General features: G+C 44.0%; 1 protein-coding gene across 2 annotated transcripts in view; it reads left to right on the top strand.

The window, feature by feature from the left end:
- The window catches only part of LOC116296709 (scinderin), a 30,224-nt gene extending 8,477 nt beyond the window's left edge, over nt 1-21,747 (top strand). For both annotated transcript variants that reach the window (XM_031704772.2, XM_031704773.2), the window contains 9 exons: nt 16,583-16,851; nt 17,505-17,594; nt 18,129-18,203; nt 18,526-18,597; nt 18,727-18,984; nt 19,371-19,574; nt 19,698-19,880; nt 20,719-20,817; nt 21,135-21,747. In XM_031704772.2, coding sequence (XP_031560632.1) covers nt 16,583-16,851; nt 17,505-17,594; nt 18,129-18,203; nt 18,526-18,597; nt 18,727-18,984; nt 19,371-19,574; nt 19,698-19,880; nt 20,719-20,817; nt 21,135-21,248 — 1,364 coding nt within the window. In that variant the 3' untranslated portion in view covers nt 21,249-21,747. The remainder of the gene's footprint in view (nt 1-16,582; nt 16,852-17,504; nt 17,595-18,128; nt 18,204-18,525; nt 18,598-18,726; nt 18,985-19,370; nt 19,575-19,697; nt 19,881-20,718; nt 20,818-21,134) is intronic.
- Nucleotides 21,748-22,865: the final 1,118 nt, after the last annotated feature.

Raw genomic sequence — 22,865 nt, 5'->3', positions numbered from 1 at the left:
TTATAAAATAGACCCCAGTCACCCGCTGTTAGAATGGATTCCGAGAAGATGATTTTACACAAGTTTTTTCACATTTGTGTAATATTTTGTGAAAACGATGCAGGCTGTGTAATATTTTGTGAAACTAATTTGCATATGAACCAGACAGCCGGCGTTCAATATGTAAATAGAATCCTGTTTTGCTTCCGAGAAGATGATTTTACACAAGTTTTTTCACATTTGTGTAATATTTTGTGAAAACGATGCAGGCTGCGTAATATTTTGTGAAACTAATTTGCATATGAACCAGACAGCCGGCGTTCAATATGTAAATAGAATCCTGTTTTGCTTTTTTCAAAGCAGATGTTTACTGAGCAAGCTTTCTTTGAAGCTCTTCTTTTGCCTCCTGGTAGATCTTTTTGCGAGATTCCTCGGAAAGATCTTTTACGACTGTTTTTTTGTTCCTTATGCCCGACTTTAGTTTCTCGTATTTGTCTTCTTCGGTCAGAATAAGCGAGAATTCTACGTCGTCTATCTTTCTGTCACGCAAAGCCTTTGAGACAAGGTCGGTAATAGTATTTACTTTAGCCCTAGACAGAGCTATTGTCGTGTCATGCTTGGATATTTTCGTGGATAGCTTTTTCATAATACCCGTAGCAACAGCCGAGATAATACCACAGGCTGCCCCAACGCCGGCCAAAGGAACTCCAACGATTATTCCCGGCCCAGTAAGCGAAGTAGCAACGCCGGAGCCCGTTAACACAACAGATATAGACCCCAAAGTTATCGAAATCTTATGTAGCGTACTCCGGGCTCTGACGTACTTTTTTCTAACTTTTTCATAGTGTTTTGCCTGCCCTTCCAAGTAAGCCAGGATTAAGTTCGCTTTATTCAGACGAAAGTTTTCACCGTTTAGTTCGTTAGGTGTAGTATAGGGAACATCTGGGTACAACTTAGGTGCTGATGGTATAACATCCATTATATATACTAATGTACGACGCTTTTGGGAATGATATTGAGGAGCAGCCACATCACGACAACCGGGATTACTGGAACTGGAGGGCCTTCAGGAAGATGTTTCCGCATGCAGACCCTAGTAAGTTCGAAAGGAGACCCGATGGGATTTACTATAACGGCTCTAGGATGTACAGCAATGAGGATTTGAAACCTACGCTGGTCGATCAGATAGACTCTCAGCTGAAGCATCCTAAGCCTAAACCCGTGCAAGGTTGGTCAAAGGAATTATTGCTTGGTACCGGTACTTATCCGATACCCGCGGTTTCATTTAATGAACATCCAAGCTTGGACCTAACGTTGAACATGCGGATCTCTAACAACCATTCCTTTTCGTTAAAGGTGCGAGATATCTTCAAAAACGTTCCCATTAATCATACCACCGCTAAGGAATCTCATGAATGGTTAAGTGGTCCTAACATGCGTTATTGGCCGCAGCAACTAAACTTTGCGGTTTGGTGTGCCACTAGCGGCTGCGGTGTAAGTGCAAACTTGATGAAGAATTCGATATTTATGTTTCACTTCCACTTTACCGTCCGAAGAATACTGCATGAGATGGGCGTTACTGCATTACCGGGAGATGCCACGTTTTATCCAAGAGATAATAAATACAACGTTCCTGCTTACGACCGACTTTGTAAGGAGTTCGGTGTTGTAGGGAAGGATTTCCGATGCACTACCGGTGCTAACAATGGTTTGGGGCACATTTGGGCTTATTGGGGGATTGGTGGGCACGAGCTAAGCAACAGGGAAGTTCATGCGCTGCAGTTGCGATGGAACACGGGATATCATAAGGAAACTCACGACAGTAGCACCTTCTTTGAACCAAATGCCAAAACCACTAAGGAAGTCAGAGACGGGCCTCTGTTTAAAGACGAGGGCGGTAAGTATGCAGGGGCTAACCCGCTGATTATTAAGATTACCAACGACGAGCAAACGAAGCAATATCTTAATTTCATACCCCCAGAAGGTAAAGGACTAACTAGAGCCGGCCTTGCCCGTTTGAACCGCAGCATAGAAGCTTACGTGTATTCTATCCTTGGAGCTCAGGTAAATACCCGATCAAGTATAGTGGGAAATACGGGCGCCGCAGAAGAGACGCGAGCCGAAGCCTTGATCTTATTCGAAAGTTCGATTTTGGAGGGTGATATTAGCAAGGGCGTACAGCGTTACCAACTAGCCATACAAAATTCCAAAGCAAGGTTGGACTATGCCGTAGCCCCGGGTTGTTGGTTAATGCCCAGTAATTTATCTATAAATACTGGTTCTGTAGTAGGATACAACAACAAACTTCAACGAGCTACTAAGGATATGAAGTTTGGGGTGAATGACGTGAACTCTGACACTCTTAGGAACATTCCTCACTTCGTAGAGAAGCTAAAAAAGTCACACGAAACGAAGCTACCCGTAGTTAAGAAACCATCAAAGAAGGTCCTGCCTGCGATACCTGAGGAATATGACCATAACTTACTAAAAGCCGGCTTAGCCGCCGCGGGTGTTGGTCTGAGCTATTATATATGGCGATGAACAACCCCTACGTAGCTGGAGTAGATTGTGTCTATACGACTTACGCAGGCGAGAAAAAATACAACCAGGCATCTTGGGTTGATGTCACGGGCATGTCCGTGAATTTGAATTACTCAGGAAAGAAATTGATCCTTTGTAGTATTTGCATTGGCGCGAGTAGTCACGCCAACGTCGGCTTTAGGTTCCTGGATGAGAATGGCATACTGCAGCCTATGCGCGTGAAGACGAACAACAGGGAGCCTGCGCATTTCTCCGTAGAGCCCAACCCCGGCAGCGCCGAAAATTTATCAGCTTGGACTTTCCACATGGTCGCCGATTGCCATGGGAAGGTAAAGCTGCAAATGCGCGTAGATGACACCGGGAGCGTTTGCATAAATAGCATAGAAAATCAGAGAGATACGGTTTATAATCACAAGACCATTAGCACCCTTACGGTAATGAGTCTCTAGAAGCAAATTTATTTGCTGAAATATATGAACCCACACGCGAAGGAAGATTGGTTTCTACATTTTTTGGAGGAGAAGGACTACTTAGAACAGCATTGGCATGACACCGGGCTGTGGGTGAAGGTTGGGGGCCTGGGATTGATCATGTGTACCATTAGCATTTCGACGGGGTATTCGTGTAATGTCGGGTTTAGGATCGTTGATGAGAATGACCGCCCATTACTACCCTACAGAAAAAAAGATAATAATAGGAACCCAGCTCATTTCTCGTCGGAACCCCCACCGCCGACTGTAGAAGACTTAACGCCGGTAACTTTTCACATGATAGCCAATTGTCAATATGCGAAGCTTCAGGTTCTTCCCAACGACGTTGCCTACCTTCGGATAAATGCCGCCCCGGCAAAAAATCCTCCAACGGATGCTACTTGGAATCATAAGCCCATTAGCACCATGAGCGTGCTGCCGCTAGTTCCGCATTATCAAGGCGGCGCGAATACCATCTTTACTTATCCCCAGTCGAGGACGCCTCGGACACCCGACGACGATAAGCCACCAGTAATACACAAGGATAAGATCAACCCCTCATCTTCTTCAGGAGTACCACTCCAATAGCTACTACGAGGATCCAAATGTTATTCCCCACAAACTTTAGCAGTTCGCCGCCGGCCCTAAGTGCCAAGGAAACGACCGAACCCAGCAGCCCAGGAAGACCGGCTGCCATCTTTTTTCCCAAGTCCGTTAGTCCATTGCCTAATTTCTTTACGCCCGCGCCTGTAGCCTTAAGCGTGCTAAGGATAACTCCTACTACGGTACTAATAGCGACCGCAAATGCCAGTGGAACGCCATACTTCACCAGAGCTCTTTTTATTTTTTCCTTGGTGGTAAGCCCCAGCTCTTTTTCCAGGCTTTCCTTTTCCACCCGCAACTCCGCAAGGCGCACCTCTAGATTTTCCATTTCCTTTTGAGCAGCCTCCTTTTCTTCCTCAGGGCGTTCTTGATCTTCGATTACCCCCCGCTGTCGTTCTATTTCATACTCCAAGTCTTCGATGGCTTGATCTCTCTGTTGAATTTGATCTGTTTTTGCATTGATTTCAGACATTAACATTCGCCTTTCTACCAAGGAGTCAGACATTTCAGCCCGCAGGTTTTCGCTTTTTACGTCCAACGCCTGTAGGACAGCATTGAGTTCTTCTCGTATTTCTTCCCTTTCACGCAGAACAATATCCCTTTGTTCTTCCCTTTTCCTTATTTCTTGATCTCTGAATTCAACTACCTTCGCATACGCGTCAGCCTGCCGCTGTCTTTGCTCCTCATATTCTTCCTCCCTTTCCCGCAGTGCTTCCGTTGGAGAATTTTCCAAGTCCTCCCGTACTACGTCTAATGCGCGCAGGGTCTGGCTCAACTGGTTTTCTAATTCTTTTATTTTTTCATTTCGTTGAGAGGAATTGCTTTCTGCGCTGGCAAGTAGTTTGCTTAGCCTTGCATATTCTTCGTCTTTTTCTTTTAACTCCTTTTGAAGATCCTCAGCATGTTTTACCGCGTTGGTCCTTTCGGTTAAGTTGTGTAGCCTTTCTAACAGGGTTCTAGTAGCACGCTGAAAGCCTTTTAATCTCAAGACGTCACCCCTAACGTTACCCTCCTCATCAAATAGTTGCTGTGGTCTTGTCCAGCGGTCTTTGTCAGGAAATCTTAAGTCTTGAACGCTTATGAAAACTTTATCCCCCTTTTCCGTGAGCTTTACGTCGTCAGCATCAAAGTTGTCGTAGCGCAGCTCTAGCTCCTGCTTTGCCCACTCTACGGTTTCCCGCGCGGCTGCTTCCGGCTCGCCCATGTTTTGAAGCTCTATGTGCTCACGCGGAAACGTGTACTCGCGTGCTTTGGGATGTCTTAGGGCCTTTGCAATCCTATCCCTTAGGGAATCGTCGACTTGTTGGGTGGGAAGCAGCGGTTCTTCATCACCGTCGTTAATGTCAGCCTGACCTTCCTCAGTGGTGGGATCGAAGTCGGGGTCTGTTCCTTCTACTTCCATTATATATGATAAGCTCAAAGTTAAATCCCAACGTATTACCTAAGCAGGTTGGCGGGCTGAAAGCAGAACGCACCTTTCACCGGGTCACATTCACACCTTCTAGCGCTAAGCCAGGGGAAACCCTGTACGTAGGCGTGCCCCGCCTAACGGATAACCTAGTCTTAGTTCCTGGCACCTTGGCGTTAAGGTTCGACCTAGCGGTGCAGTCAAGCCCCACAGATGAAAGGATTATCGTTAACAACGTGGGTCGCAACATCGTTTCTAAGATGCGCGTAAAGTTCGCCGGGGAATCCTTGCTGGACTTAAATAGGTACGATCTGTATACCACGTACAAAGACTTATGGTTAACAGCATTTGACCGCGCGCAAAGGATAGAGCAGGGAATTGGTAGTGTCATTCTACGTAAGGTCCGCACACCTACGAAAACGCAACCTACTGACGGCAGCGGAGAAACCGCAGTGGCAGACGCAAAGCGAATAAAGACCGCCTATGGTAGTAAGTATGTCATACCACTGGACTTTGAAGTAATCACGAATCACGGCGTGTATTACCCAAGACAGTTATCCGAGTTACAGTTTGAAGTAACTTTAGCAGATGCTAATAACATCATTGGTGGGCTAAGCACTGCACTTACCACAACAACCCCATACTCTATTACCAACTTAGAGCTACAGTACGAAACGGTGTACAGCGAAGAGCTGGCCCGTAGCGCTGGCATGGAATACAGCTCCGGAAAGGCATTCCTTTACGACCACGTAGTGATGTATAAGACGTTTAGCTTCTTGGATAAGACGGATGAGGTTATCAACCAAAGCATTAACCTCCCCCGAAGAAGTCTCACGGGGTTAATGTTGGTGTTTGCCAAACCCTACGAAGCCGGTAAGCGCGACTCCGAAGCCTTTCACAACCCCAACATTACTAACGTCGGCGTGAATATCAACGGAGTCCCAAACAAGGTCTACTCCCAGGGGATAAAGCCCGCAGACGTGTACAGGGAGGCAATGCGCAAGTTTGGCGACCAAATTAGCCCTGAGGAATTCTTTAAGGACAAATATGCGTTATGGATTGACATGCGCACCATTAACGACGAAGACCTACATGGTCAGGGTTTACGTCTAGTAAATACGCAGGACGGCATAACATTGGAGATCAAACGCACCAAAAACGCCAGTGCGGGCGACGGCGATAAGATAAACTGCTACGTCTTCGTCGTCTCAGACGCGCAACTGAGCGTAGAAATGAATCAGCTAAAGAGCGTTGCATATTAAAATATTTCTTAGATATACAATGCTCCGCGTATTCCAAAACAACGACACCAAACTGCAATGCATAGTGCAAGGCGAAACTTTGTACTTCAAAGCAAAGGAGGTGGCTTTGGCGTTGGGCTATGAGCGCCCTAGAGATGCAATTAGAGCACACGTATCTGAGAAATACCAGAAAAAATGGGTTGATCTACAAGGGGCTGCGAATCACCGCTCCTTTACTACGCAACCAAATGCCGTGTTTATATCCGAACCTGGTTTGTACGAACTGATATTTAGCTCCAAACTACCCAAAGCTGTGGAGTTTCGTGATTGGGTCTTTGAGGAAGTCCTACCCGCGCTAAGGAAAACGGGTAAATATGCAATAGAAAGGCGGTTTGGCGGCCCAAACAAGTTAGTATTCAAGATCGAAAATGAAGCCGACCTACACGCGAAGGTCGTCGACTACACACGTAGGTTTTACCCCGATTTCATCATAGCGCCGGGTCTTGGCGAACTTCAAGATTCAGACAGCAAGCGAATAACCTGCTGGCGAAAAGGCTACCAAGCCGGTCAACCCGACCTTTTGATCCTAAATGCGCATAAGAAATACCGCGGGTTGTGTATTGAGTTGAAAACCCCAAAAGGAAACGGCGTCTTATCCGCGAAGCAATCTAAGAAAATCTCACAGCTTGACGTAAATGGTTACCTAACGATGGTTAGCAACGATTACGACATTATCTGCCGTGCCCTGATGGATTACGCGGATGGTATTCGTATTCCCTGTAAGGGCTGTGTAAAGCGGTTTAAGTCCTACGCCACTTTGAAAACGCACCTAAAGATATTCCATAGGTATAATGAAGCTCAGCTTGACTCACTGGCGTGATCTTGTCCACGGTAAAGCATACGAAATAAAAAATTACGTCGTCTTCGAAGACATCGACCGTTTACGGTTAGTCCTCAAAGACTTAGAAGGTAAGGAATATTCCCTTTGGGCGCCGGATTGCGTGCGGTACGTAATTCAGGGCGAGGAATTCACCCACTTACGCAGCTATGGTAAGGTAAATGGCCGATGGAAGTTTGACATTGAAAGAAGAGTCACTCCATCTCCTCTTTGTAGTTAAGCGCCCGCTGCGCTTTAGGATCCGCGGAGCACCAATGCCCCACAAAGGATCCTTCGGAGAATACCCTGTCGCAATGAAGGCAGGCGTATTTTTTACGCGGCTTACGAGGGGTAATGCAGTCGGCAGGTAGTTCGCAAGTAATACAGTCCATATATTGAAAGGGTAATTAGAATGCCTCCAAAGAATGCGGCTGCGTAGGCTAGCATATACCTTTTAAAAGGGGTCCTTATATTTATTAATGTATCTTCTTTTCTTATTGAGTTCTGCATACCTTCTCCAAAAGGGGTCCTTATATTTATTAATGTATCTTCTTTTCTTCTTAATAAAGAATCAAAGAATATTAATAAATATAAGAGTGCATTTTGAGACTCTTTGCGCAAACTAAGGACGCCTTTTTCTTACCTCCACGTTTTTGGGCATGCCAATCATCAAAGCGATCCAAGTACTCCTTAAAACCGCGGGGATGATGCTGCGGGCACAAACACTGCCAGATATGATCATCTCCTTTCCTTAAGCCGCCACACGCGTCACAGGGCGCACTCCAATACTCTGCGTTCTCCCAGCGCGTACCTTCGGCGCGGTCGAACTCCGTAAAGCGTTGGTCTATTTCTTTCTTACGAAGAGTTAACTTCCTTATGGTTTCCGCTGGGCAACATCTCGCAGCGATATCACCATGCTCCTCGCATACGACGTCCAAATCATAATTACCACGACATCTATGTTGATGCCATGCGTCGGTTAAGAGCTCCCCACAGCGCGCACACACATCCTTTAAACACACCCTATTTTCTTGGTGGTATTGCAACATTTGGGGCGTGCTAAAGAGCCGATTGCAATCAGCACAGCGTCTTTCCTTAGACTTCAAACACACCCTTCCTTCCACGTGATATCGCAGCGCCTGTTTGCTGCTAAACTGCCGGCTGCAAGTGCCACAGGTGGTGACGTTATCCACCTCTTTAAAACATACCTTCTTTTTTTGGTGATATTGCAAAGCCTGTTTGCTACTGAACTCCCTGTCGCAATCCTTACACTTCATTATATAATAAGAATTTATTAACCCTTATAAGGGATACTTAATAAAGTCCTGCACGCTTTCTTTTGCCCAACCGGCCATCGTCAAAAGCGCACCAAACCTCTCCGCGCGCTTCAGACCGCACATTTCATCATACAATTCCTGCACGCGCTCTTTCAGCCGATCGATCTCCTCCCTTTGCATTTCTATGGTGTCTCTTTTATCTTTTGCGTCGCCGGCAATCCTTCTTACTGCGTCCACTGGGTCCATCGTATATATAATGGATCCGAACCATATTCCCTGCAATGCTCTGATAGTAGGACCCACCGGCTGCGGAAAGACCCAATTCGTCGTGGAGCAGCTATTAGGACCCTTTAGATACCGCTTCGACTACATCGTGCTGCTTTGCCCCACCTACGTGAACAACCGCACCTGGACGGGTATAGGAGTGAACGATGACGACTTCTTCGTAGATATCTTAGACCCTAACGAGTTATCCAGCCATTTGAAGTTCTGGCACAAACAATTCCCTAAAGATACGCAGACGCTCCTCATATTGGATGACATTGCCTGCGGGGATGACGTAAAAAAGCGCACCTCCGAGCTCGTTAAGCTCGCCTTCAGCGGTAGACACGACAATATCAGCGTTTGGTTGCTCTCGCAGCAGCTTACCAGCGTCTCTAAGCCCTTCAGGGAAAACATAGGCTCTCTCGTAGTATTTTATACGCCCAGTAAGTCTGACCTGGAAACCATCTTAAGCGACTACGGCGGTGAGATATCTAAGGAACAGTTACACGAATACATGCGGCACCTAAAAACGCACCAACATTCCAAGATGATCTTCTCTTTGAGGTTTCCGTATTCCATTAACATATATGGAGATTGAGCAGCTCTTAGATGAAGTCCCCGCGCAGTTAGACGAAAGTAACCTTAAGGAACAACTCAACATCCTTGTGTCATCTGGGAAGTGCAAAGAAATGATAGGCAAGGAACTTACCCATGAGCAGGTTAATAAGTTGTCAGAAGAGGAGGTTAAGAAGTTCCATAAGAGGTACGAGGCCGCCCTTGCAAGTAAGACCACGGACGCCGTAGCAGACTCAGCCATTAAGCTGGCCACCAAGCTTCTCGGACTTGCGCTGCCCATAGACGACGTGGAGCAACTACGGAAGGACATTAGTGATGACTATGTCATCGCCCAAGAACTTAAGATAACCTGCGGCTGGTTGTCTTTGAAGTGCGGTAAGTTAATGGCAGTCGCCTCTGCGGCACTTCACGTAGCTCAGCATGTCGACTTGAAGGAGGTACTAGGTTCCTTCGGAACATCTTGGAAGGACTTCAAAAAGGACAGAGAAGTCGAAAAGGTCTTCCAGGCAGCACTTGCTGAGGTACCTGATCAAGTCGCCTCAAGTACTTAGTTAAGTCGTCCTTAAGTACTTGGTCAGGTCGCGCCCAGGTTATTTCCAAGTCGTCCTTAAGTACTTAGTCAAGTACTTATCAAGTCCTTCAAGTCCTTAGATATAAATGAGTGAACCAGAGTCGAAGGTAGAGCAGCCCCAAGAGGAGCAAAAGATTACCAAGGTTAAATCTCCAGGCAGAGTCGCTGCCGGTAAGAAGCTCGCGGAGATGAATAAAAAGAACAAAGCCAAAAAAGAAGAAAAGGTGGAGGAAAAAGAAGAGGAATCCTTCATTAATCCTGGGTACGTCATTGGCGCGTTAGGAGTTGCTATAGCAGCAGGCAGCCTTTACTTACAATGGCGGGCAACGAAAAAGGTAGAACCACCAACGTATCGCGCACCTGTGGAACCGGCTGTTAGAAAAAGTAAGATCCCTGAAATGGAGTAATAACCTTCTCGCTCTGTAATATAATGTCAACCGCGTTATTGAAAACTGTTGAAGAAGCAGCTATCATTACTTCCATCGTTGCGGGTATTGGTTGGGTAGGTAAGAAAGTGCTCAAAGAAGACTTTACTGAAGACCCAAGCAAGAGCTTCGCTAACTTTGCCAAGATGACCGCTGCCGTGGGTGGGGCTATCATGGTAAAGGATTACCTACGGAAGGAAAAGTACCTCCCTACGGTGTAACTCGTGAAAATCCCTGTGATTTTCTAATATATAATGGCTAGCGTGGTCGCAGGTGGAGTTATTGCAGCTTTAGCATTCACTGGAGCTAATTATGGTGGTCAGTATTTGGATAGATTAGTTAGAGGTGATCGCAGCGGAGATTTGGCCGCCGAAAGGAAGAGACACGACTTAGCGCTGGAGAAATATCAAAGGGACGTGGCGGCTTGGAATGAAAAAAGACAAGCTTACAGGGATTGGTTGGACAAGAACTACCAAGACCAAATGCAGGCGAATAAAAACTTCGAAAATACAGACTACGCCTTTAAGCTCTATGCGCAAGCACACCCCGCGGCATTAACGGGGTTAAAAAGGCCTCAGTTTAAGAATTACTATCAGCCTTCTAAGAAACAAAAAGACAATGAGTTGGTCTTCGTAGGAGTCGCAGGGCTGGCAGGAGGCGTAGCTTTGGCGTATCTGCTCTAACGAAGGAAACTGTGTTTCCTGAAATATATGATCGTCTTTTTGGAAAGCGATAAAAATAACTTTACCACTTATTTGAATCCCCCCATTAAAGCCCATAAGGTTCGGCTGGTTAGTTGCTCTTTGTACAATTCTTGGTATAATTTAGTCAATGCCTTGATCACTGAGCATAAAGGCGGCGGCAACTATCAAGGCATATTGCTGCCCGATGGACATTACACGCCAATCACCCTTGCTAAGGAATTAGCAAAACACGGTTATACGCTCACCACAGGATTGCCGCACGAAATGACCTTCAAACATAATATGCCAAACTATTCAGTAACTTTTGGAAAGTCTGACCCATTGGGGTCATTATTATGTGCCTCAGGCAAGACAATTACCGACACAGCCATACCTGTGAAATGGAAAGTCGCATCCTCTTACGAAGTCTATTGCGACTTGGTCAATAGTTACAGCAATGGGGAAAAGTCTTCTCTTATGTCCAAGTTTCTGCCCAAAGGTAATCCATTTGACCCAGTAGAATACACTCCCATTTCTTTGAGCTATGACTTGTCTAATTTGGTAGAAAGCATAAACATCACCATTAAGGTGGACGGAGAGACGGTGGATTTCAACGGACGCAAGATCAATCTTGTCCTATCCTTCGCTTGAATCAAGCGAAGCGCGATTCTATTCATATAATGGGCCGCGTAGAGGACAAACTCAAGAGGATTTACTATGGGCCGGAAGGTTATTGGAAAGGGGCGTCAGCTATCAAGAAACTCGCGACCGCGGCCAGGGTATCAGAAGAAACGGCTAAGAACTGGCTAAGAAAACAAACCCTCTGGCAGGTTTATCTTCCCGTGCCGAAGTACATTCCCAGGCCCAGCTTTACCGTAAATACCCCTAATGAAGTTCATCAGGCAGATTTGCTTTTCTTACCGCACGACAAGGTGAGAAGAAAGACCTATAAATACGCTTTGACCGTAGTTGATATCGCAAGCAGATACAAGGACGCCGAACCCATAACCAGCAAGGATTCTGGGGAAGTCGCAGAAGCCCTAGGTAGGATTTATAAGCGCGTCTTGAAATGGCCTAAGCTGCTGCAAGTGGATGCGGGGACAGAGTTCATGGGCGTGGTTACTAAGACCCTGAAAGACCACGACACTAAGATTAGGAGAGCTGAAGCTGAGTACCACAGGGGTCAGAGCATCGTCGAAAGATTCAATAAGACCTTGGCCGAGCGTCTCTTTGGGTACCAGTATTGGAAAGAGCTGGAAGATCCCTCCAAACGCAACAGGGAATGGACACAGCGGCTCCCCCAGGTCGTCGCGGCTTTGAACAACGAGGCGGCCAGGGCTACGGGAATAAAACCCAAGGATGCCATAAAAAAGAAACACGTGGAACACAAGTCCTACGTCAGAAGTTCGAGGGCGGTCTTCCCCCATGAAAAAAAATTAGGTAATGTCACAGTCCGATATCTCTACGGACCGGGTGAATTAGAAGGAGGATCCAAAAGAGCTACGGATCCTAATTGGTCTTTGGAAACTTACCAGATCCGAAGCGTAATAGCTAAGAAGGGTCAGTCCATCTTGTATTATCTTCACGATGGCCCCACACGTGGGTTCGTCATGGAAGAACTGCTTATCGTGTGATGTCCGAATGCTATCGTATGCACTCCGTCATCACACATCCATCGCTTACCGTCAAATGCAGACAGTGACACCTTCTCCTGCGTGACGTTATGTATCTGATGACCATAGCTGCGCAGGCTGTTCATCTTATGCCGCTGTTCCTTGCGTGTTCGTAATACGTTGAGGTAGGACTCGTGCGTAATGTCCTTCTTAACCACGTACTTTTTTACGCCTTTAGCTTTCTTTTCTACGCCGTCTAACTTTAGCACGCTGTACATCTTTGGTTTCAGACCCACGTACTCTACTATGGGGTTTCCTAACATTTCGTCTTTCATCTTCCCAATTACCTTCTTATTCTTCGCAGAGTAAAGGAAGTGCTCCTTCGGGTAACCGCTGGTGTCGTACTCGTCTATGTCGGGGAGGCAGTCTTTGTAAACGTCTTCCGTTTGCACTTCTAGAATTAGGGAGTCGGTGTCTGTGTACAGGAGGCGACAGCGGTCTCCGTACTTTGGCTTAAGCTTATCGTAGTAGAACTCATACATAAGCAGCTTCGATAGATCCAGCACCGTAAAGCCTGTGTAAACGGGCTTGTTTAGTAAGAGGTTTGCCCTTTTCATGTGAATCACGTAGAAGTTCAGCATTTCTACGTATCTAACGAAGCCTGGCTGTGACACGTATGCTTCTGCTTCCTCTTTGGTGCTGACTATTTTTACGCTTACGCGCTTGCGGATGTTCTCCATTGTCTTTCCGAACACGCTGTTGTTCATCAGTTTGAAGAGGTTTTTCTCGAAGTCATTTTTCGCTGCGGTACGCTTTTGCGTGTTAAAGTCAATGTAGGGGCGCATCCAGGGTTCATGCGTGAATTTTAGGACTCTGTGGATCTTCTCTACGCGCATTCCGTGTCGCACGTAGAACTGCAGGTTGCGGTAATGTACCACATACTTCTTCTTATCCATCAGGTTCATAGTTAGTTTCCTGTACGGTTTGTAACCAGGGTACATTTGCTTTTGCAGCGGACTTAGCTGCTTAAATGGTATCTCTATCGCTTCTGGTGCTAAGGGGAACTCATTGTGTTCGTCGTGCAGGCGCTCTGGGTACTCCAGATCCACTTCTAAGACGTAACCCTTGTCTTCCTCCTTTCCTACCTGCATGTAGAAGTCTATCGGCTTCACTGGATCCCATTCGAAGTCTCTCACAGGTAGGTACTGTGACATTGCCCAACCATAAAGGTTATTCGCATCCAGGTAGTAAATGTATGTGGTTGGTTTCTCTGGGTCGTGCTCTACTAAGGGGTTGTTTGCGCGGGCGTAACGTCGGCTGGGTCCGCATACGCCGCCACGAATACCGTCTTCCATAAACCGATACATGTCGTACTCCGTTAGGAGATCCAACTGCGCATTTGTCTTCTTTAACAAAGCACTCCAGCTGAGCCCAGGAGCCGTGTAGAAATTAGCGGGATCCAACCCGTAGTATTCCATTGCCATCTTTCGAAAGCTTTGGAAAACATCTGCGAGCAGCACTACGTCTGAACGTAGGTAGATGTCGTGGTATTCTCCCATATTCTCACAGGAGTACTTTTCCCACACATCTAACGCATGCTGGTACTCTTCGTCCTTTATACCAGACTCGTTTAGGGTGCTGTAGAAGCGATCTTTGGGTGGTAGGGGCTCTTCGAATCGCTCCCAGGAATCCATGTATTCGTATGGGTAGACTCCTTTCCTTTCCGCGCCATATTGACTGGAAATGGGAAAGTTGGTGTTATACTTTACGAGGTTTGCTAAGGAGTCCGCCATAAACTGCTGCGAATCTAAGAACTTTAGCTTACCCACAGTTACGGACATGTAGCGCTCTTTGTTGTTGGGTATGCATTTGACGTCGGAGCCGTCTGTTCCTTGTAGTAGCAAATGGGAGTCGTAACCGCGGAGGTTGTGAAAGAACACCGGAATCTCCATGTCTGGATTTACTTTGAAGTTTATATTGCATTTCCAATGAGCCGCTCCTCTGTATTTACCCGTGATGTGGCAGTGATCCCTAACCTTATCCACATAGAAATCCTCAACAAATGCTTTGTGGCAGTGAATGCAGTGCGTGGAGGGCTTTCCCGGCTTCTCACCTTTCTTAGCATACTTCCCGCATTTAAAATGAGCTTCTCCTAGATACTTTCCATCTTCATCCCACGCTTTCTTGGCTCGTCTTCCAAACTGAAGAAGCGTATGTTGACAAATGTGGCATTTTTTTGCCTTGTTAAAAGCCTCCTGGTTCTCTTTGGTAAATTCCATCTTCTTTGGACGTCTTAATTGTTCTCTAATCTCCCCCTCCTCTTCTCGCAATGCTTCTAGAAACTCATTAGCTGCGTTCTTACCTCGGTAAATCACAGGAGGGTTTGCTTTACCGTCTGATCTGACTACTATGTAACCAAAGGAGCAGATCTCGTGTAATCCTACCTTATTCGTGGCACCACGTTTCTGCTCTTCCTTAGTTATCAACGCTTCGAAGTCTGCATATATCACGTAAGGCACTTGCATCTGCTTTTGATGGTCTGCGTATGAAAGCTCTTTGTTGGTGGGTATCTGGATCCGTTGCGCCACTTCTTCGACTCCGCGGCAGATCTCATCGTGTTTCTTTAGGGCATTTAAGGATGTAAATGACAGCAAGCAGCAGTCACAGAAGTACTTTTTGCCTTTGTGCTTAGTATGTCTGTAGAATAGTCTGCTAATGTGTTTAACCCATGAGTAGTGTCCGCCGTGGTAGAATAAATGTACGCGCTCTCCTTTACTTTTTGACAGAACTAACGGTACTATCGTCTGCTCTCTGACTCCGTAAACGTTAATTGCTAGATCGTTTATTTCCTCAAATATGGGGATGTCTATCAACTGCATGGGAAATTCCACACCATCCCACTCTAAATCATCTGTGGGATACTTACTTGTCCTACAGGGATCCTTCTCTGCTGGATACAGTGCAGACCTGATTGCCCACATAAAGCATCGATTGTCTTCATTCTTCACGTTTACAATAGCCTTCTTCCTTTCTACCCACGTTGGTAGCGGTACGTAACTCCCCCCTCGTATGGGTACGTACCTGGCTATACTTATCTCTATTCCTTCAACCTCCTCTACTGTCCAACCCGATCCTTCTTTCGTGTAGTTAGACAGCGACTCCATTATTGCTTCTAAGGCTTCACTGAGTGACCTATCCAGATTCGTGGATTCTAATATCACTAACGACTTTGATCGCAACATTGCTGTCGTCATTACCTCGTCTTTTGATAAACTTACTTCTACCATTATGCTCGCTTTCAGGGCTCCTAATTCTTCTATACCTTTTCGGAGAGTCCTTTTAACCTTCCTTTCTGACTGACGCCAAAACTGTCTAACGTCAATCTCACCGTTACCGGGTATTGACACCGTGCTGAAGTTGCTTTGGGATTCCATCTATATAATAGGAAATATTTTATACCTAATACCAAGCACTTTTTAGGTCGTCGTAGTCGTACTCACAGTCCTGACAATGCCAAAACAATTTAACCTTAGTCTCAAACTTCTTACCACATCCACAATCATAACTGCTCATACACTTCGTCTTCATTTTCAAATGCTTTTTCAAATCCGCTTCTTTCTTAAAAGTTCTCTTACATTCTTTGCACTCCATATATAGACTAACATATTTAAGTGCGCTGTTGCCCTCAACCACACTTGGAGTGGGGGTCGTCCGTAGGTGGATTTTTGACGCGGGTCTTACCCCGTGTTGAGATTGCGCTGGAACCCCCATTCCCTATACTACTGACAGTACAATCGTCACTGCGATTTGACTCTTAGTTTCTGTGGTGTCATGTTATAAGAAAATGTACGGCGATTCTTTTCAAAACTCAATAAGACAGTCCAAATGTGAAATAAAGTAAAAAGAAATCTTAGCTGACCTTCGAAAAGTAGTACACCATTTTCGCTATTTCAGAAAAGGTCTATGAATCGATAGCTTGTTTCAAACTCGTGCAGTACCAGCTATTGTGATATATACTAAACTCTAAATAATATATTTTATTTTACTTATTTAGCAAGGTCAGTGCACACCGTAATCGACTTCAGGGCATTACACGAAAAACCAAGGAGTGTTGAAGTCAATGATCCGTACGCCAACGATAATGGTCAAAGCGATGGGCTTAAGATCTATAAGATCGACCTTCTGAAGAATGATGGGGATAATGATGATGATAAGACGTTGGTGGATTCCGGAAGAAATTTGGTCTTTAACTCCGCTGATTGCTACGTCCTGGTCTATAGTTATGGCCCAGGGGGTAGAAAGACCATCATCTACTACTGGCTTGTGAGTATTTTAGTTTGAAAGATTATCAAAAAGGGTCTATATAACGCTTCGAAATTGTAAACCCTGACATCAACATCGGACAGCTTGATTTTGGGTTTGATTTTGCAAATTTCAAAAAAATCCCAAAATTAAAGTGACGCGATAAATAGGTTAGAAAATTAGGTGACCTTGAATTATTGGAGAAATAAATCCATAATTATAATTAATACACAAATAAATAAATAATTAATTAATTACCATTAAAAGGCAGGAATGAAAGAGAATGTTGAGAGCAAAGCACTAGCGCTTCGCCTCACGTAGTCATTATACTCGAGTCAAAAACAAGAAACTAACGCGAAATTATTTTTCGCTATTGCTAGTAGAAAGTCATTTTAGTCGAGAAATGCATGTCTATGTTTTAAGACAAATATGAATGATGCATTGAATGAAAGCGCAAAAACAATGGCTTGGACTATGATCGTAGCGAGAAATAGGCGGAACCCCCGAAACCATGAAATTTAAGAATTGCTCGAAATACGAAACCTCAGTAATCGCGAAATTTATAAGTTTCGTGAAAAACCCATTTAGGTAGAGGCAGAGTATTTAAATAACTGGTTTGTGCAATATGCCTGACTAAATCTTGTCGTAACCTTGTTTTTGTATCTGTTCTAAAGGGAAACGAAAGCCCACAGCTAAAGAAAGGAGCAGCTGCAAAGATTGCTGAGAGTATTGATGACCGGGAATTCGGCGGCCTAGCCGTGCAGGTAAATATAGAATCTGGACGCAGAAACCTCGTTTGTTAAAGTTATGCTCATATTTTTGAGGGATGTACATGCATTAGAGTTGTGAAAAGAGCTAAGACATCACTCGTATGGAAAAAAGCGTTTTCCAGGTCCAAAACGAAAAGCAGTTCTAGAAAGATTTTTCTTACTTCATAACAGGATTTGTTGTTCACAGTCGTAATTGTTTCAGATGATTTGAAAAATAATAAAAGTAGTTATAACAGATCTAAAATGTTGTTAAAAAAGGTATTACAAATTTTTGACTGCAGAACTGTGAGTCTTCGTTAGGTATGTAAATCAAGCTCAAGTTTCGTATCAGGTTCAAGTTTCAGGTGAAGGTTAAATTATTTTTGCTTTATCTTAGTGCTTTTTCTGAGCCCTCTATCTGAAAATAGAGGACGCCGTTGGACCTGGAAATACGTCACGACTTAAATTCTTTCTACCAAGGACTCCCACGATACGGAAACTGGGCAATGTAAAATACTGTAACAAAAATGAATTTCTTTAAATCTCCAGGAACGTGTTATTGAGGGCAAGGAACCTCCACACTTCATGCGCATCTTTAATGGATACATTCTTGTCAAGCAAGAGGTAAGAAAATCATTCCTCTATTTGCCCTGGCTCCTTCTAAAATTGATTTCTATTCAATTTCTTACTTTTAACACGAAAATGTGCGAGAGAAAAATCTATTTTATTTCCATATGCTCATAGTGACGTAATTCCTGTGTGAGAACTTTCCTGCCAAAACGCCCACGGCCTTAAACTCGGTTACGTTCATGAAGTTTATAATCTGGCGAAGCCACTGGTTTAAAGAAGAGTAGTGTCTTGTAGCCAGATTCTTTGACAGTGAGAGGGGAGGGAGGAATTTTTATTTTAGCGGCATTTATTTAAATGTTCCAACATTATCTTTTAGCGTCTCAATGGCAACCAAGACCATCTGTACCACGTAAGAGCCAAGAAAGAGAACGATGCAAGAGTCGTAGAGGTAAGTAGACAAAAAAAGCATTCTTCGATTGCAAGTTACGTCATCGCGGCCATGTTGGTGCCATTTAACAAAAGATAGCTCCCTTCGCTCTACATTCATTGCACAATATAACTCTTACTTTCATTTCAGGTCGATGTTGACGCTTCCAACCTCAACAGTAACGATTGTTTCATCCTGGACAGCAGAAAAGGAATGTTCTTGTGGTACGGGAAGGGAAGTACTGGAGATGAGCGTAAAGTTGTTCAAGAGGCTGCTGCTAAACTGGACCCAAAACGAGGAGCTTCTGGTAACTACACCTTCTACCGAGAGGGAGAAGAAAGAGCTGACTTCTGGAATGCACTTGGTGGAGAGAAAAGCTATCCCACTGAACTGATTCCAAATCTTCAAGTAGGTCCTCCGTTAATATGATTACGTCATCGCTGTCACATATAGAGCGTTTTTAAGTGACGTCACAGCGGCTATGTTGGTGTACCAAAACAAAACATGTTCGAGCCTCGGGGGATTGAACTCTTATTTTATGTGTTTCACGTGATATGAGTGAAAACGCTCTATTGGTGGTATTTAACACAAAAAATTATCATTCGATTACTTGTTGATCATATTCATGATATATTTGAATTATTTCCCCAGTACCGATCCCCAATTTTAATTATTCCCGTGAAATAAAGGATTTCTTTACGCACGTTTTAACTCAACTCTCACTGGCAATACAAAAAGCAATAGCTCATTTTTTAGCGATGTTTTTACGTTTTTTAACATTCTTCTTTTACTAGGATTGCAACACGAAGCATGAACCCAGGTTATTCCACTGTTACAACATCATGGGATCTCTTCAAGTCGAGGAAGTGTACGAATTTGATCAAGATGATTTGATCCCCGATGATGTATTCTTTTTGGATACCTATTATCGTTTGTACATCTGGGTCGGAAAGGGCGCTAGACGAGACGAGAAGGAAGACACGATCAAATTCGTCCAGGTATTTCCTTCATTTCTTTCTCTACCCGCAATATGACACCAGGAATGCATAATTGACTGAGAATGGTTTCTTAACTTTATCAAAGTATACGTTTTTAATTTTAAAAATTGTTTCGTTCAAAAGGAATTCATCAGAAATGACCCTACTCCACGAACCGATACAGATGCGAACATTTGCGTTATAAGCCAAGGAGCAGAGCCAGACAGTTTCAAAGCCTACTTTGGTGTCTGGGAGGACGTCCGCACAGAAACTATGTCTGCTGAAGATCACAAGCGGTTGGCCATGGATCGTAACGCTGTTTCATTGGTATGTAGAGAATTGACTGTCATATTTATATGGTTTGACGGACTGACATTGACTTTACAAATGACCTCTTAACTCGACCATGCATTCAACACTCTTCGAAACCTCATGCATAATAAATGAACCTTTGAACCAACTGGAGGACAATACACGTCACGTGCATGGACCTTTAATCCCATAAAGTCCTCTTCGTTAGTATTTAAATAAAGAATACTAATGAAGACGAATTTATCAGATTAAGGTGCATTAGATGTCTAGAGCCTCATCAAGGTCATTATCACTCAAATCATTTACGACCCTTAAAATATCGTGGTTGTGTGCCCCTAGCCTGTCTTGAGTTGGGCATGCTGTCTTCAACTTGGGGATCCTTTTTTTAAAAACTCACTGCGCATGGCAGTGACGTGTACATCAATGTCATGCGCGATGTATAAAAGTCCATGTTTGCGACATATGTTTGCTCTAATAGACCCCTTTCGAATTCCAAATTACCGCTGTGTTTCTTGATTACAGACTCATTTGCACAGAGTTAGCCTCGAGTTTGTGCAGAATATATTAACGTGTTCCAATCAAGGTCAATCGAGTTTCAAAATGTTTGCTCTGTTGAAGTTGTGCATTCTTTACCTTACTGGTGGTATTTGTGAATATTTAAACACTGATACGAGGCTAACCCTGTGCAAATGAGTCCGTAATCAAGGAACACAGCGGTAATTTGGAACTCGAAACTGGTCTATTCAGCCAAAGGTAATTATACCTAAGTTTTTGAAGCAGTTCATACAATACATTATAGATTTTAACATAACTTCGGTCTAAATGTGTAATAAAAATGCATATTCTGTTAAAGGAACACGAAGAAGAAGTACCCGAGGGTAAATTCTCGTTGGCTGAGCTTCAAGTACCAATAGATGAACTGCCATATGGAGTCAAAGTTGAAAAAAGAGAAGTACGAGTTATCTCCTTTATAGGCCAAATATTCGTTGGCCATAAATGGGTTTTATATATTTGCATCCTGGTTGAATTCAAAAATAGCTTTTTTAGCAATACCATAAATCAACCATCAGAGAATTTGTGACGTGACGTGACCGCAGCCATATTTGTGTACCAAAACAATATAGTTTTCTATCCTTCGGGAATTGAACTCTATTTTGTTAAGTTTCTATCGTTTGGTACACAAATATGGCTGCCTTGCAACGTGAGTGGGCTATATTTAGAGGTTTTGTTTAAGGTATGCATAATATGTTGTTATTTTTCGTCCTATAGATGTACTTGACTGACGATCAGTTCGAGGATGTGTTCAAGATGAGCAAAGAGAACTACATGGAACTCCCTAAATGGAAGAAAGACTTTCTGAGGAAGCAAAACAATCTTTTCTAAATCTACACACATGCCAAAGATATATGCCATTCAATGTCTGCCTCAATCAATTGTACCAACTTTTTCTTGGTAGTTTTGCCGACACCAGATCAATATTACTCGCTTATTTCTAAAAATGACTGTTCACTACATTTGTATTAACGCTATCATGAACTCGTAAAAAATAGTATCGTCCAGCTCAGCACTATTCCATATTCTAGTTTACTTAGGTTATTTCTGCGCATGCGTTATCAGTATAACTTCTAAGGAGGTTCACTGATTGATTACTTTTGGAACATTACCATCTGAGAGATAACACCCTAACAGTTCTTACAGGTTCTAACAGTTTACTAATGTAACTGTTAGTGGAGCCCTTTGTGGTACCATTACTGATCGAAGGGACCGTTTTCCATTAGATATTACGGTAGATTGTCGATTGTATTGTAGTCTCGTGAAAAAAATTGTCAATACGTAAAAGCAAATTTCTTGGTAATTTCAATAAATTGCCGAAATAACCACAGCTTTTGAGTCCTTGTATTAAGCCATTTTATTCTGGGGAAGAGGATGAAACTCTAATGCGAAAGTGATAATTGGCTATTCCGAGGTGGATGGAAAAACTGGGTTGGCAAAATCGCATGGAAAGCTTTACAAACATAACCTAACCCCCTCAGGTAGAGGCAACAATTAACCACCCTCCCTTTCATCACCATGCAATAGTTCTCAACCCCTTCAATATGTGATTTTGACTGATTTTTTACGGCACGAAAAAGTTGGCAAAATTCTCGTGTCCACTCACCCTCTCGAAATTTCCGCAGTACCGCGTTCAAGGAGCCTGAAAAATTGTATAGACTTACCGTGATACACCTTTTTTTTTTGTGGGTCAAGAGCGCTGTTTTTAAAAGTTTTAAGAAAGAAAAAATGCCGAAATATTGAGCTTTTACTTATTGTACGAGTGAATCCAACTTGGAAGCCTTTCACTTTTGGAACGTATCACCCCGATTACGTAATCGCACCAGTCCCCCGCACGCGCGGCCTTATATGAAAAGGCGCGTTTTCAAAGCTCATTTAAAAATCAGGAATGCATCCAATTTAGAAAGCTTTTTGATTTTCGCATTTTTATGCATATATCTTCAACTTACATAAGGTCTGTAATTAGGCATTAGGGGCACTTTAAGGGGTTAGGGTCATGTGATCTGTGAGGACAATCTGATCTTGTCTACAGTCCCTTGCATTTGATGACCTTGATACGAAAAGACAAACAACTGGACTAACTTTGAAGAAGGAAAAAGAGGGGCCATTTAAAAACACGGCGTGGTCACGCCAAGGTCACGGCACTGCCAGACCAATTACATTGCAAGAGGAAAAAACCCAGTCAATTAAGGCCCCGTCCACGTGTACCCGGAAATTTTTGCATCCGGAAATTTTTTTTTGCGGATACGGCTTGCGTCCACACGTGTCCGGAAAGTTTTGTATCCGTATCCGGAAATTTTCGAAAACGGTCTCCAGAGTGGAAATTTTCGAATACGCTCTGAGGGGCCTAAAATTCTAGAAAACATCACGGTCACGGAACGGCACGCTTACGGCACTGAGCTTTTCACAGTCATGCGAAAACTGCTCTAGATATATCTTTAACTACTG

This window comes from Actinia tenebrosa, unplaced genomic scaffold (genome assembly GCF_029948245.1).
Source record: "Actinia tenebrosa isolate PJP-AT-01 unplaced genomic scaffold, QUT_ActTen_1.0 PGA_scaffold4__44_contigs__length_22323623, whole genome shotgun sequence".
NCBI classification, from domain to species: Eukaryota; Metazoa; Cnidaria; class Anthozoa; order Actiniaria; family Actiniidae; genus Actinia; species Actinia tenebrosa.
The sequence above is the reverse complement of the archived record's forward strand: the minus strand, read 5'-3'. Positions and strand labels throughout refer to the sequence as shown.